This window comes from Onychomys torridus, unplaced genomic scaffold, assembly GCF_903995425.1.
Source record: "Onychomys torridus unplaced genomic scaffold, mOncTor1.1, whole genome shotgun sequence".
Classification (NCBI taxonomy): domain Eukaryota; kingdom Metazoa; phylum Chordata; class Mammalia; order Rodentia; family Cricetidae; genus Onychomys; species Onychomys torridus.
Window position 1 is genome coordinate 6631 of NW_023412336.1, and position 14586 is coordinate 21216.

The following is a 14586-nucleotide window of genomic DNA, read 5'->3' on the forward strand; positions in this document are numbered from 1 at the left end:
AAGAAAGAGAGAGAGAGAGAGGGAGGGAGAGAGAGAGAGAGAGAGAGAGAGAGAGAGAGAGAGAAAGAAAGAAAGAAAGAAAAAGAAAAAGAAAAAATTGCCAAGTAGACAAGATGTTTCCATGAGATAAGCACACTATATTACAGGCAGTGGGGTATCTCCCCTCACCATCCACAACATGCCAAATACTCTAGAAAGACTGCCGTAGCAATTATGTAAAAGCCCAGCAGAAGCAAAAGACATTCTGGGGTCTCTGGTCTCAGGGCCTTGCCTATCTGAGAGTCACCCATCAGAGAGTTGCGTCCTGGTAGGCTTAATTTCAGTTGCCACCTGCTGCTCCTCTGACATGGACTCCATCAAGAAGTCAGGGCAGGAACTCAGGGCAGGAATTTGGAGGCAGGAAGTAAAGCAGAGGCCAATGAGGGGAGCTGCTTACTAGCTTTCTCCTAATGGCGTCCTCAGCCTGCTTTCTTATAGAACCCAGGACCACCTACCTAAGGATGGTGTCATCCAGTTGTCTAAGACCTCCTACATAAATCATTTATCAAGAAAATGTCCCCACAGGCTTGCCTACAGTTCAAGCTAATGAACACATTTTCTAAGTTGAGATTACCTCTTTTCATATGACCTTAGCCTGTGTTAAATTCATAAAAACTAACCAGCACATCCTGATCCCAATTTCATTAATAATGCAATTATAATAAACACAGAGAAATTGTGAACATGAACGTGTTCTATTGCTGATTCTCCTGTGAGCATGCAGTAATTTTTCTCCATGTCAGTATCCTTTAAATTGCTAATAATTATGATTAGAGGAGAACAGGTATTATATGGAAAGGGATTTTTGTGGCAAGTATAAAAGTAAAGCCATGTGATGGGACTGGAGAGAGGCTCATTGGTTAAGAGCACTTGTTGCTCCTCCAAAGTCCCCAAATTTGGTTCCTAGCATCCAGAAGATTGGGTAGCAGTTGGAGACCAAGAGAAGTTGGGTGGCTATGAAGCTGTTAATAGTCATATTGATTATTAAAGTATTATTTAAAATATGTATAATTCTATTAAGTAGATGAACTGACACCACTTTTTTTCTTTCTAAGGAGTAAACACAGATGTGAAGAGTATCTTCACTATGTATTTTACCATCATGATGTTGGCTTATTCTGCCAGTTCCGTGGCACTGTTTATAGGGGCAGGGGAGAAAACAGCAGCTATATCCACAGTACTTGTGGTCATCTACTTTATGCTCATGCTGGTGAGTGTGGATTGTGTTTTTCTAGTAGGAAAAATTTCCTTGTGTTCCTCTTGGCCATGTACATGCTTGACACATCAGTAGTTGGGACATGAGGTCTTACACTAAAGCTTATTATGGTCTGTAGGAGAAAAGGAGAAGGAGCCTGCTTTTCTCCCAGGCTTGTAGCTACTACTCTGATGTCAATACTATGATGTAATTAACATGCCCTTACTAGTGAGCTCTTAACAGACATTTATTGGGGCCACATTATAAAACCATAATAATTGGAATTTCAAGAAAGTGGTATGATTGGCAGATTCCCCCACAGCAAGGCAGAGTGTAGCCTTTCTTTCATGCTGGTGTGAGACACTTGCCTGCTTTTGTAACCATGGCAGCGGTGATTTGGTTTATTCAGTAGTCTGAATGGAAAAGCAAAGGTCATGATCTGTAGTTGTTGTTTTTTTTTTTTTTTTTTTTTTTTTTTTTTTACTCTTTACTATTAGTTTTTTGGGGGGCCCACCACATAGCTCCTATATAAATCACACTGAAACTTATTATTACTTATAAATGCCTAGCCTTAGCTTGGCTTCTCTCTAGCCAGCTTTTCTTAAGTTAAATGATCTCATCTACCTTTTGCCTCTGGGCTTTTTCCTTTTCTGTCTTCTGTGTATCTTACATTCACTCTTACTCTATGGCTGGCTGTTTGGTTAGTTGGCTGGCCTCAAGCATCCTTCTCTTCTTTTTCTTGCTCTTCTAGCCTTTCAGATTTCTCTTCCCATTTATTCTGCCTGCCAGTCCAACCTCACCTTTTCCCTGATGTTTAGCTCTTAATTAGATTGATCATGTGTTTTAGATAGGCAAAGCATCAAAGTCTCAGAGTTAAACAAATGCAACATAAAAGAATGCAACATATATTTGCCTCATTAAAACAAATGTTCCACAGCATAAACAAATGTAACACTTCTTAAAATAACGTTCTACAACAATGATTAATGTAAGTGTTCAGCACAAGGAATCTATCTCAGGGCTCACTTGTATTCTGAAATGTGTTAGAAATAGTGGAAGATTCCAGAGTCCTAAGTACTAATCAGTCTCCTGAATTAGAATACTTATGCTTATCTTTCTGTAATTGGTTACCCAGACTTAGTCTTTCATACCCATAATATACGCACTTGATGTAAATTAATTAACTGATAAATGAATCTAGACCCCACATTTTCCAAAAACGTATATCAAGTAAATAGAATGATTGATTTTGTGTGTTAATATTCATGTACTTTCTGCTAGTGCAACAGCATATTGTAGCTTGGCAATAGCAGGTGCATGTCTTTGAGAGAGTGCTAAGTTGTGTTTATATTTTCTATTTACATGCCCTTATATGTATGGCTACCCAGTAATGTAAATCCTCAATAAATATGATATAATTAATTTTTGTTTGACAGATTTAAAAAAAAAACAAATAAAATGCTTTGATGAAATCTATGCCATTTTCTCCCTCCCAAATCCTTCCTTGTGGAATTTTGAATAAGAAATGCCCCCTAAGGCTCAGGGACTTGAACACTTGGTTTGCAGTTGGTGGTGCTGTTGGAGAGGTAGAGACTTGATGGAGAAGGTCTGACCCTGTGCCAGGGGAGGGGATTTGAGTGTTTATAGCCTTTCCCCTGTAATCTTAATCTGAACCCCTTAATAAAAGGGGAGGGGAATGTACCAGTGAATTCTGCAGTGAACACATGGTAGCCACTGGAGCCTTTCAGAGCTGGGCAGGGGCTGGTGGGCCAAAGGTCACTGAGCTCACACTGGAAAGCAGGCTTCCCCAGTGAGTACCAGGGAGGCCGAGGGTGGGATCTGGAACATATTGGCTCATGGGTTTGCGCAGGCTGTGGGTCCTTGGCTTGGACAGTAGAATGCAGGAGGGTCCAGCCCCTCTTCCTCTCCCAACAGGATTTGTTTTCTCAGAGTTATGGATAATTGTCATCTGTTAGGGTTTGGTTATAAGTTGTCATAGGGTTGGGGGTAGAACAATAAAGTTTAGACTTAGGAATCTCTTTTGAAAAAAAGGGGGGATAGATAGGATAGAATAATAAGGTAGATTATTGTATATACTTGTAAACTAATTTTGTAACTATCAGCTTTAGATAATTTGCATTGGTGTAGATTTTTTCTATATGGATAAAAATGTAAAATTATTTTTCTACTTCTGTTTAAGATAATTTGTATATTGGTAAAAATATGAAACTATACTTTTCACTTTGTACATATGTTTCTACTCCTATTTAAAATATCTTTGTATATTGATACAAATATAAATTATACTTGTCATACTATATGTGTGTTCTGCTTCTGTTTAGGGTATTTTGTATATTGATACATATTAAGGATATTGTTATCATATTGAACTACACATTTCTACCTCTGATTAAGATATTTTGTATACTGTTACAAATTCAAGGTCATTGTCCTTATACTCTTCATTTGTTTACTGATTATTTATTTTTACAATGTGAAAACTACATATTAAGGATATTGTTATCATATTGAACTATACATTTCTACCTATGATTAAGAGATTTTGTATATTGTTACAAATTTAAGGTCATTGACCTTATACTGTACATCTGTTTACTGATTATTTATTTTTACAATGTGAAACTTTAGGCTTTAACCTATTTAGGTTGATAAGAATTACAGGCCAATAGTCACCCACTCTTGTCATACTTATAGTCATGTTAGTTAGGCTTTTGAGATATATAGATATATATGTCAAATGGATAGGTAATCTGCAAACACTTCATAGACCTAGAGTATATGACATTTAAATGTTTTAATAACTTAGAATATTGTTGATGTGAGAAACAGTTGTTCCTGGCAGCACTGATCTACTCCAGAGGGGATGTTGGGCATTGAAGACACTCCATATGGAACTTGTCTTCTTGAGAAAAATGGCCTGTTGGGTATAGCACTGCCTTTGCCTCAACTGCTGACAGTAGGCACGCTGCCCATTCTGGACAAGCACAACATAAGGAATTGTGACTGCTGAGCCTTGCCAAGACAGAGTAAGACAGAATGGTCTGTCAGATATTCTAGGCCTGTAGTCAAAAGTGGATGCCCCAACATTGCAGAGAAACACTGGGTGACTGTCCAGACAGCCAGCTGTCTCTGCCATTTCTTGCTTGCTTATACTTCCTGTTTACTCAGGTAATATTATTTTCCTTCTTAGGTCTTTAAAGAGGTTGAAGAGTAGATGGTTAATATAAGCGTCTGAGTGATTATTTTATACATGGGTTGTGGGACCGTGGGGGATTGGTGGCACCTGGAGAGAAGATCTCCAAAAACAGGCCATCTATCGCATCATGGATAGGATCTCAGGGGCCACATCCTTAAAAATTAGTACCCCTCCCAGCAACCATCAACTGCCAATAGCTCGTCGGGTGGGTGTAGGACTTCATGTCCACCTCTCCCCTCCTTGCAGGGATTTTGTCTGTCTTGATCTTGCACAGGTGTTGCCCATGTTGTCACACTGCACTGCATTCCTATGTGTCACTGTCCAATAGTGACAGGAAAACCCTGTTTCGTTGTAGTTGTCCACAGCCTGGCTGTTACAATCCCTCTAGCCTCTTTCATCCTGATCCTTGATCCTTGGGAGGAGGGGTGTGATGTACAGATGTCCCATTCAGGGCTGGATCCTCTGTAGTCTCTCTTCTCTGTATGTTGATCTGTGGTTAATCTGGGCTAATCACCATCTCCTGCAAAAGGAGGTTTCTTTGATGAAGGTCTGAGATGTGCTAATCTGTGAATGTCAGTACAACTCAATAGAAGCCAGTTTAATACCATTTCCATTCAGAAGAATAACAGTAGATTCTTCTCTGGGCCCTGTGACCCCACTAGCCACAGTGTCAGACATGATTTCCATCTCATAGAGCAGGCATAAATACAATCAGAAAATCAATGGTCGGTCACTGCCATTGTAGTTGTCTGTCCAGTGTCCCCTGTGTATTTCCTTCCCTCAAGGAAAAGATTTACAAAAAAGAGTCTTTTGTGATGGTCAGTGTCCTTGACCATACTTGTAACTTCAGCCCATGGCCTCTGGGGACCCCTCTCCCATATTTCAGCATTTCTGCCCATAGTTACAACACCCAATCAAGATGTAAGTCACCACAGACAGGAGACAAACAGAAATTAATGGAAAGTTCTGCCCCATCATATTCAGAATTGGACTCAGAGTCCCCTGACAAGCCTGTTGGCCTGGACTGTAGACTAGTTTCTGTAAAGGAAGCCTTGGCATTCTGGTTCTTAGAACTAAAAGTTTCTATCTCGATCCTCCTGTCTCTACCTCCTTAGTACTGGGATTAGCGGCCTGCACTACCACACTTCGTTTATGGGCCTTGTGCATGACAGGCAAGCATCCTGCCATGAACTGAGCTGTGCCCTCAGCCTCATCTGCTACTTTTTGTTTGGTTGTTTAGTTGGTGTTTTTTTAAGACAATTTTCTCAATTCCTAGGAATGGTGGGGACTGTTGTCAGATTGGCCTCAAATATAGAATAGAAACTCTGGTCTTACACATGTAAGCACATGAGTTTATGTATAAATGAACTTTACTTTCTAGTTTCTGAGGTTAGCCATGTATAGTGTATGGTGTTTCAGAGAAAAGATTAATAAAAACCCATCCCTAAAGCACCAATAAATAAAATGTCTAACATTCCTGGGTGCTCCTGTTGGGTATGGTGATGATGTTTTCACCTCCCTTATTGCTGGGGTGCTGGACTCTAAGGGCATGGAGCAGTAGACAGTCATGGCACTTGTGGACCAGTCAATCTGTAGGAGATTCGCTCTGATGCCATCCCAGAGCAAGGAGCCCACAGCACAGAGGAGAGAACAAGGCCCAGAAACCATGTTAAGGAGTTCTGCCCATTGTTGGTTCTGGGCTTCTTACCCCAGAGTGTAGAAGAGAACTCTAGTCACCTTCCAGAGCCCAGAACTGCCTGAGCATTGTTATAGAAGATTTTAGAAAATGAAATGCAGTTTACAGTGACTCCAGTGCATTGGGTAGAAGGCTAAAGAGGATTGGATGCGTACATATAAATAAGGTGGACAGAGCTTGTGAGCCCCCCCTTTTCCCTTCTCATGAGTGATTATCTATTTAAGGGGGAGACTATGGGTGCACAATAGAGTAAGTTTATCCTGGAAGCTATATGACTGGAAACTTGAATCAGAGTACAGGGGATATTATGATGTTAAACTGTCTCCTGGACATCTCCCTCCATTCTGTGAAACAGACTGGCCTTTGTTTGGGGGTGGACTGGCCCAAACCACAGCTCTCCCTAATGCTGTGTCTCCTGTTGCTTGCCAGTCTTTGCACGTTGGTTTCCCTGTCTGTTTTCACTACAGAGAAGTCTTGCCCCCTTCATTTCATATGCGTCCACAATACAACCTTTACTTTAAAAAAAAAATGAGAACCAATGGAATATGTGAACCGTCAATCCTGAGTTCACTGGTGCACTCTCCTGCCGGGCTTCCTCTTGCCCTGCCCATATCTTGCTCCAGCAAATTGACAGACAGGCCACTGCCTACTTCCCACCAGCAAGCTGTTCTCCACCAGCTTGAGGCTGAATGGCTTGTTCATCCATAACCAAGCTCTGCCTTCACCTTGGTTTTACCACAGCTGGATATGAAGGATAGATATGATAGTTTTTCCTGATATAAACCTAAAATCTTAAAGAAAATCTGTTTAATTACTTAGTCTCTTAAAAATAAAACTTTAAAACTGTGGCTCAACACTTGCCATCTTTAAATGGTTACTAAATGAAATCAATCCTTGGCTTCCCAGCTAGCCTGAGGAGGCCACTGACTGCCAGGACTTAAAATGAAGTCCCTGGTTATAATACACAATCACAACTTCTTCCACCGTCAGACAGAAGCCCATAGAGCCCTTTATGGACTGTGTTAATTGTCTACAGCAAGCTATAGACGAGCAATAAAGAAGTTGCTATTGCCTATTTCTTTCATTATCATAAGAAAATGCAAACTCTTGATTATTAAATTAAATGATTAATCAATAAAACTTCAATCCATGGATCTAGATCCTCTTACTATTGCTGATATGTTAAGAACATGCCAAAATGTAGGCACCAATAAAACAAAAATCTCAAATTCTAGCAAAATCTTATGGCCTCTAGCATGTTCAAATGTGAAAAAGTAATGCCATCCTTTTCCTGGAGCTGACAGGCTTCTTACTGAGATAATTAACTCACCAATGGATTTCAACAGCAACAGCAAAAATTCTAAGCCAGCATGTTATTGTTATGGTTTTAAAAGATTTCTACTTATTATTCTTCTCTACCATGATGATAAAGAGTTGATTTGTCAATGCCTACTCTCAATAGTCAAACAAACATTCCCCGTGGAAGTTTTAGAAAGTAAGATTTTTTTTAATGTCATAAGAAAGGTAAGGCTGGGTGTGGTGAAGAATGCCTTTAATCCCAGTGTAGCACGAATCTTAAAAGGTCTTATTAATAATAACAAACCTGGAGCCAGATATTGGGGTGAATGCTGAAAGATCAGAGAAGCAGACCATGCCACATTCAACCTCACCTTGCCAACTTCTCAGCTGATCTTGTTTCCTCAAACTGGAAGCCTCTGAGTCCTCGTCTAAATTGATCTCAGCTCAACTGCTGCTAAAAGCGTAAAAGCTTAAAAAGCTTCTAGTTCCTGGTTCTCACTCCTTATATGCCTTTCTGCTTCCTGCCATCACTTCCTGGGATTAAAGGCACGTGTCTTTTCCAAGCAAGACATGAGATCTCAAGTACTGGAATTAAAGGCGTGTGCCACCATGCCCAGATTTTATGTCTATCTAGTGGCTGTTCTGTTCTCTGACCCAAGATAAGTTTATTAGGGTGCACTATATATTGGGGGACTCAATATCACCATATCCCAGCACTCAGGAGGCAGAGGCAGTCAGATCTCTGTGAGTTCAAGGCCAGCCTGGCCTACAGAGTGAGTTACAGGATAGCAAGGGCTGCAGAAAGAAACACTGTCTCAAAAAGGGGTGGGAGTGGGGAGGGTTTCTTTTGAGAACATGATGTCTTCAGAATCACTTGTAGGCAAGACTGGGGAAGATGGGTTCTTGATTCATGATTGATGTGAGAGGTCCCAGCCCATTGCAGGCAGTACTACACTGGGAAGGCCATCCAGGCTGAGGAAGCCTTGGGGAGTAAGCCAGTAAGCAGCACTCCTCCATGGTCTCTGCTTCAGTTCCTGCCTCCAGGTTCCTCCCTTGAATTTCCATCTTGGCTTCTCTTGATGATAGACTGTGGTCAGGATGGGAAAGCTAAACAAACCCTTTCTTCCCCACAATTTAGGTCAGATCATGGTATCTTCATCACAGCAGTAGAAACCAAACTTAACTGGAGGCTAATCAGGTGTGTGTGTGTGTGTGTGTGTGTGTGTGTGTGTGTGTGTGTGTGTGTGTTAAGGATGTGTAACTTGCCAAAAGAGAAAAAAGGGGCTTGGAAATAATTAAAAACCCACATGGGAGATCTGAACTGACACACTTTGAAGGAATCCAGATGAAATTCCACAAATACCAGAGAATCAAGTAACAACTAAAAGAAAACTTTAGTATACCCTGGTAGGAATGCACACCTCCTCAGATGGATAGAGGCCTCCTTCCTTCTCCATGCTGCTGCTGGATTAATAAAACTATCTTAGAGTAGCTCAGAACTAAATAGATTTGTTTAAGATTAACATCGCTCTTAGAAGGGCTGGGGGCCTCTCTCCACATGAATGTTATATGTCTTTTTTCTTAGGGAGTCCACAACCCTTCCCACCAGGGAAAGTAAAATCAGTTTCTCAATTGTGTCATGGCTCTCCATTTTGCTTTCTTTTAGGTTACAAAGTTTTCACCTAACTTCTCTGTTAAAATTTCCAGCCTGTGCTTTCCTGCTTGGGGCCCAAATACTGCTAAAAAGTCAAAAAACAAAACAAAACAGAAAACAAATTGAAAGAGACCTGGGAGGCCCCTTTCCTGTGTGTTAACTGAGAGCACAGTCCAGAAGGTTGAAGAGGTGGGACACTCCAAGAGAAAGGCTGCTGACATCATTGCCCAGAGGAAATGCACATGCTCAGTACAAGGAAAATCATTAAAATTAAGATTGAAAAGTATTGTTTCTTATTTTTTAAATGATAATCAAAACTTGTTAATGTAACTAAAACAGATTTTCTAACAGTTCAATTTGTTGAGTGTATAGTCTTACCCTTACTTTAAAAAAAAAGCATAAACAGAAATCTTTTTTAGATAGACAAGTACATGTTCCAAATTTTCCCCATTATATCATCCAGGCAGCCTTTAAAATTAATTCTCAGAAGGAACCTAAGAATACATCATTACCTAAAAGACATAATGTTGGTAGAGTTTCACTTTTTTTTTTTTTTTTTACTTTTGATAAATGTGCTTATAAAACTGATGTATAGAATTGAATACTTAGGTAAACTGTGTTAACTGCACAGCGCATGTGCCCAAGGAGGGATTGCTACAGTTATGTGGCAGGACATCCCCAGGCTCAAGTGTCCTTTTCCATTGAGTGGGACCCTGGTCCTACAAGAGGAAATGGCATATTGTCCTCTTTATGAGAGAAGGACACACGGGGTGGTAAAGTTTGCCAGAGTCTGTTGCTCTTGTTCCCAGATATGCAGACAGGCCCACTGATAGCCTATTATCAATAGAGAAGATGTGTTATTCCTCACCTAAGAGGGATTGATTCTCTCACAATGGGTAGTGATACCCCCAATGGTTGATGATACCTCTAGCAGTTTTGTTGTTCAGGATTGTTCTGCTGATCTGGGTCTTTTGTGTTTCCATGTGAATTTTAGTAATGTTTTTTTTTTTAAATATATGTGAATTATATTGTATTTTTATGGCGATTACATTAAATCTGTTGATTGATTTTGGTAGGGTGGATATTTTCATATTTATCCTACCTATCTAAGTATGGGAGCTCTGTCTCTCTTCAATTTCTTTTTTCTCCAATGTCTTAACGCTTTTGTACAAGTATTTCATTTGGTTAGATTTATTCCAAGATTGTCCCTTCCTCTTCCCCTTTTTTGAGGTTTTTCTGAATGAGATTGTTTGTGTCATCTCTTTTCCATTATGATTTTAATTTGTACTTAGAAATGTACTATGTTTGTTATGGTGTTTTATCGTAGCCACAGGAAAGGAACTAAAACAACCGGTTATTGTATAAAGTTCCTAAAGGAACCTTAGAACTAGTTACGATGCCAAATGTTGTATTTTCTGTAGAAGCATATGGTCAGGTGCAGTCTGAATGCATGCACACAGTCATTGTTTTGCATAGTCTACGGTACTTAAGACTACATAGGACAAGTTTTATGTGAACTTCAGAGCTGTCCCTTGTTCTTCCTTGTTCATTATTCATAATATCTACATAAATTAGATACGATGAGGAATCTAAAGAGGACATTAAATAGGTAGGATGGATATATTTAAAGGTTAAAGGCTGTGCAAAGATTACATGCTCTTTTAAAGATAAACAACATAAACATCTGAGGGTTTGGTCATGCAGAGTGGGGTGGCAAGTCCTTCTTTTGAAAACCATAAAGAGCCTTGGCTTTGCAAAGAGTGAAGAATTCTGTTTAGAGTTAACTGAAAGAATGTTTTAAAGAGCTGATCTGAGCAGAAATGGTCAGAAGGAGGAAGGAGTCTTGAAGATGGAGGATGTTGTTAGAATTCTTAACTATTAGATTGGTTCTAATTGATGTTTCTGTTCTTTGTAGTTTATCTCAGGTCTATCACTATTTTACACGAACTTCTTGCAGAACATCTCATGGATGCAGTACGTCAGCATTCCTCATTATGGATTTACAGTAAGTTGCCCTGTCTGTCACTGTGCTTGGGGTCTGGAGCTGTAGTAACTGAAATGAATCCCAACAGAGTCTTTCCCCCACCTGTAATCTCTAATAAGCTGCTCCCCAGGATTTTCCTTCCAGGAGCAAAAGGTGAGAACTTTCCTGTAATTCTACCCAAAGGTCAGTGAGTCATCTGGGGTTTTCCCCAGTCAAATGTTATTTGAGGGAAATAAAGGGTGAGAAAAATCCCAGAGAAAAGAGGAAAGATAGAAGATATGATGAAAAGCATACAGTTGTGATTCTACCCAATAAGGAAATAATGAAAGGATCAGGGACTAACATACATAATTTATATCAGGAAATTAAAAGAAAGAGAAACCATGTGATAGCCATAGACTTTGTGAAGCTTTTTCTCTAGGAAAGTGTGTCTTAACAGACTGTCTTACTCCCATAATCACAACTGGTTTTGATGAAAACAAGCAAGAATATATTGTTACTATAAATCAATAGGAATTTATTAATTACAGTGTTTACGTAGTTATGGACTTTGCAGAGAAGGAAACGCCCGAGATAATCTCCTTAGAGAGTCAACATCTTAGTACTTGAGAGGCACCTTCATTTTGATCCTAAGTCTCCTGAGTGTGGGGGAGGGGCACTGCTTTGCTGGGTAAACTGAACTTGGTGGGGTTTTGTTTGTTTCAGTTTTTGGTTTTGAAAATTGCAGTCAAGATTGAACATGAAGTTATAGCTCTTTTTATTCTTTGGAAACATAAAAATATTAAACTATTTGCCTTTCGCTATTCCTGTTTGTGTTACAGGCTTTGCAGCACAGTGAGTTCCTGGGACAAAGCTTCTGTACAGAACATAACACAGCAGAAGTCAGTAGATGTCATAGCTATGTAATGTAAGCTGGAGTTCAGTGTCATAATGTGGGCATAGAATGCTGCTAGACTCAGAGGGGAAAACCATCCTTTTGGGATTAACACTGCAGTTCCCTAGAATGAGTCATTGTAACCAATGCACACAGGGATGTGTTTTGATCCTGCTGCTCCATGGTGTAGATAATGTGCAGAAAGGGTTCTTCGGGCCTTTTGAAAATGGTTTTGGTACCTTGATTGTAGACTTTAGTTCCTTGTTTCAGAACATTTGAGCTTGACCTAGATTGCTCTGATAGTTTAGAAAGGACACTCAATTACTACATGTATAGATTATGGTACCTGTGAGCAGAGGCAAAGAATGTCAGGGCAGCGAGGCTAAAGTGAGTGATCTTTGCCTGCCAGATTTCAGGGTCTTTCCTCTGCCTCAAACACTTCAGAAAACAAAGGTCTGTGTGTGTGTGTGTGTGTGTGTGTGTGTGTGTGTGTGTGTGTGTGTAAAATATCCTATCAGAGGATATGTCTTGCAATGAAAGAAACACATATTTCAGAACGTTGAAAAATATACTTTTTTCAACATTCTTAAGGAAATAACATTTTTCCAATACCATCTAAGTATAAACAAAGATTTTTTTAAATAAAATTAAAGTGTATGATTTTCAAGTTACAATATCTTCCCTTTCTATGATTGCTTTCATCGATTTGATTTTGATATATAAGTGAGAAAGGAACATGCTTATATGTTAAATCTCTAAAGGATGTACAAAATAATAATGAATAATAGAAACTCGAATTATTTTTGAATTACTGATAAGAAAACAAATGTGTGGGGGGATATCTTATTTCCTACATCTCCTCTTTCCTGGTGTGGTCTGTCATCCTAAAACAAATTTCTTACCAGTTTCTTGTCAGAAGGATGGAGATGGGTAAAGTGAAACAAGAGACAGGCCCTCCATAGACCTCATATTCATTAAAGGATTGTCCTCACAAGAGGAAGAATAAATCTGCTCTTTCTGAGGACTTGGGAATTTTTAAATCCTAAGAGATACACAGAGATGGAGACACACAGAGATGGAGACACAAAGGGATGGAGATACACAGGTGGTGATTGTAGTATATCCAGAACTTTTAGCAGCAGCTGCTTTTCTAACCTGTGTAAAGGCCTTTGCATCCTGCTGTGCTCCACCTGCTACCCAGGCTCTGTCTGTAGCCCTGGGCTGCTGGGGATGTTCCATAGCTGAGCATCTGTGGTTGTTACTGCTCTCTTAGTAGAAGAGCTGACAGCAATTGACTGACTCCTGTCAGAAACCCTTAGTGTCCTCTGGTCCTCAGTCTAGAATTTGATGCTGTGTTTATTGCATGACTGTCTACTGAGTCAGCAGAACTGCACAAAGCTTTGATCTCTTAGAGTGTCTGTGTGTCATTGGGAAGCTGAGGTTTTCTGCTTCTGGAGAAACAATTACCTCATCCATGCCTTTGCCCTTTGAGGAGAGGGTAGCATTGCAGATTTACAAATGAATGACAGTGAAACTATGAAGTTGGGTCTTAGTGTGACTTTCTAGACTCAGCCTAGTTTACTGAGCCTACTTCCCCTCTGCTTTTAAATAGATGTGATAGCTATACCTCTTTGGATTGATTTTGAAATTAATAAAGGGACTTGATTCAAATAGGTTAGACTGACATAATATGTAATAAAAGTGTAAGTTCATCATTGCTACCATCAATTAAATATAAAGAAGAAAATTTTAAACATGTATTGAAACTATGAGTTCTTAAAAAGAAGCAAGAGTGAACGTACTAAAAAAAATTGACATTATTTTTATGTGTGTTGAATTACAGATGTACTGGTGAAGAATTCTTGATAATCCAGGGCATTGATCTCTCATCATGGGGATTCTGGAAGAATCACGCGGCCTTATCTTGTATAATGATTATCTTCTTATCACTTACCTATGTGCAATTATTATCTCTTAAGAAAAAGAGACATTTTGAAATCTCTCTTCCACTTTCTTTGAACTAATCTGATATTTAAAAAAGTCAAAACTTTTCTGGTGGCCATGTCAGTGGAGCATCAGGGAGCACCTGAGTTCAGGAGTTTGGCCCACCAGGATATAAGGCACTGATGGGTGAATTTTGGATAGAAAAGAACTTGGGCTCCAGCATGAATCTTGCTACTGCTGTGCCTTTGCATCTGACTCTGGTATCTGGCATGGTGTGAATGGGGTGGGGGATCCCCACTGCCTGTACTGTAGTGTGATTATCTCATGGAAATATCCTGTTCCACTGGACATTTTAACTGTGGATTATTATGAAGTTGATTTCCAATTAAGCCTGTTTAACTGAAGTAATGATTTTATACAATAATAGTGGTAGTTTAAATAGAATTTTGATGATTAAGGGTTTTTAACACATGTAGTAAAGGATTATGATAGAGGTTATTTTAGTGGGAAAATTTTTATAGGTAAAGTAGGATATAGTGTTGTCCCCACCCTGAAGAAGCAGGGGCTGCAGAGGATAGAAAACAGGACCAAGGAAGTGTCATCAGCTGGGACTTATGAGTTTCTCCTGAGGACCATATAGACTGTGGTTTAGGTGAGTGATTAAGGAGAACAATCCAGTCAGAG

The 14586-nt window shown here is 39.6% G+C and overlaps 1 protein-coding gene across 1 annotated transcript; it reads left to right on the forward strand.

The window, feature by feature from the left end:
• The first annotated feature begins 925 nt into the window (after window positions 1-925).
• LOC118575615 (ATP-binding cassette sub-family G member 3-like) lies at window positions 926-14180 on the forward strand. The gene is made up of 4 exons (XM_036176085.1): window positions 926-1249; window positions 11016-11105; window positions 11906-11991; window positions 13802-14180. The coding sequence occupies exons 1-4, from the start codon at window positions 1127-1129 to the stop codon at window positions 13980-13982; spliced, it is 480 nt and encodes a 159-aa protein (XP_036031978.1). The 5' UTR covers window positions 926-1126; the 3' UTR covers window positions 13983-14180.
• The last annotated feature ends 406 nt before the right edge of the window (window positions 14181-14586 follow it).

Coding starts and splice junctions, on each gene's coding strand:
- LOC118575615 (XM_036176085.1), top strand. CDS start 1,127: ATGTATTTTACCATCATGATGTTGGCTTATTCTGCCAGTTCCGTGGCA. Junction 11,106..11,905: donor TTCCTCATTATGGATTTACA/GTAAGTTGCCCT, acceptor TTTGTGTTACAG/GCTTTGCAGCACAGTGAGTT. Junction 11,992..13,801: donor AGATGTCATAGCTATGTAAT/GTAAGCTGGAGT, acceptor GTTGAATTACAG/ATGTACTGGTGAAGAATTCT.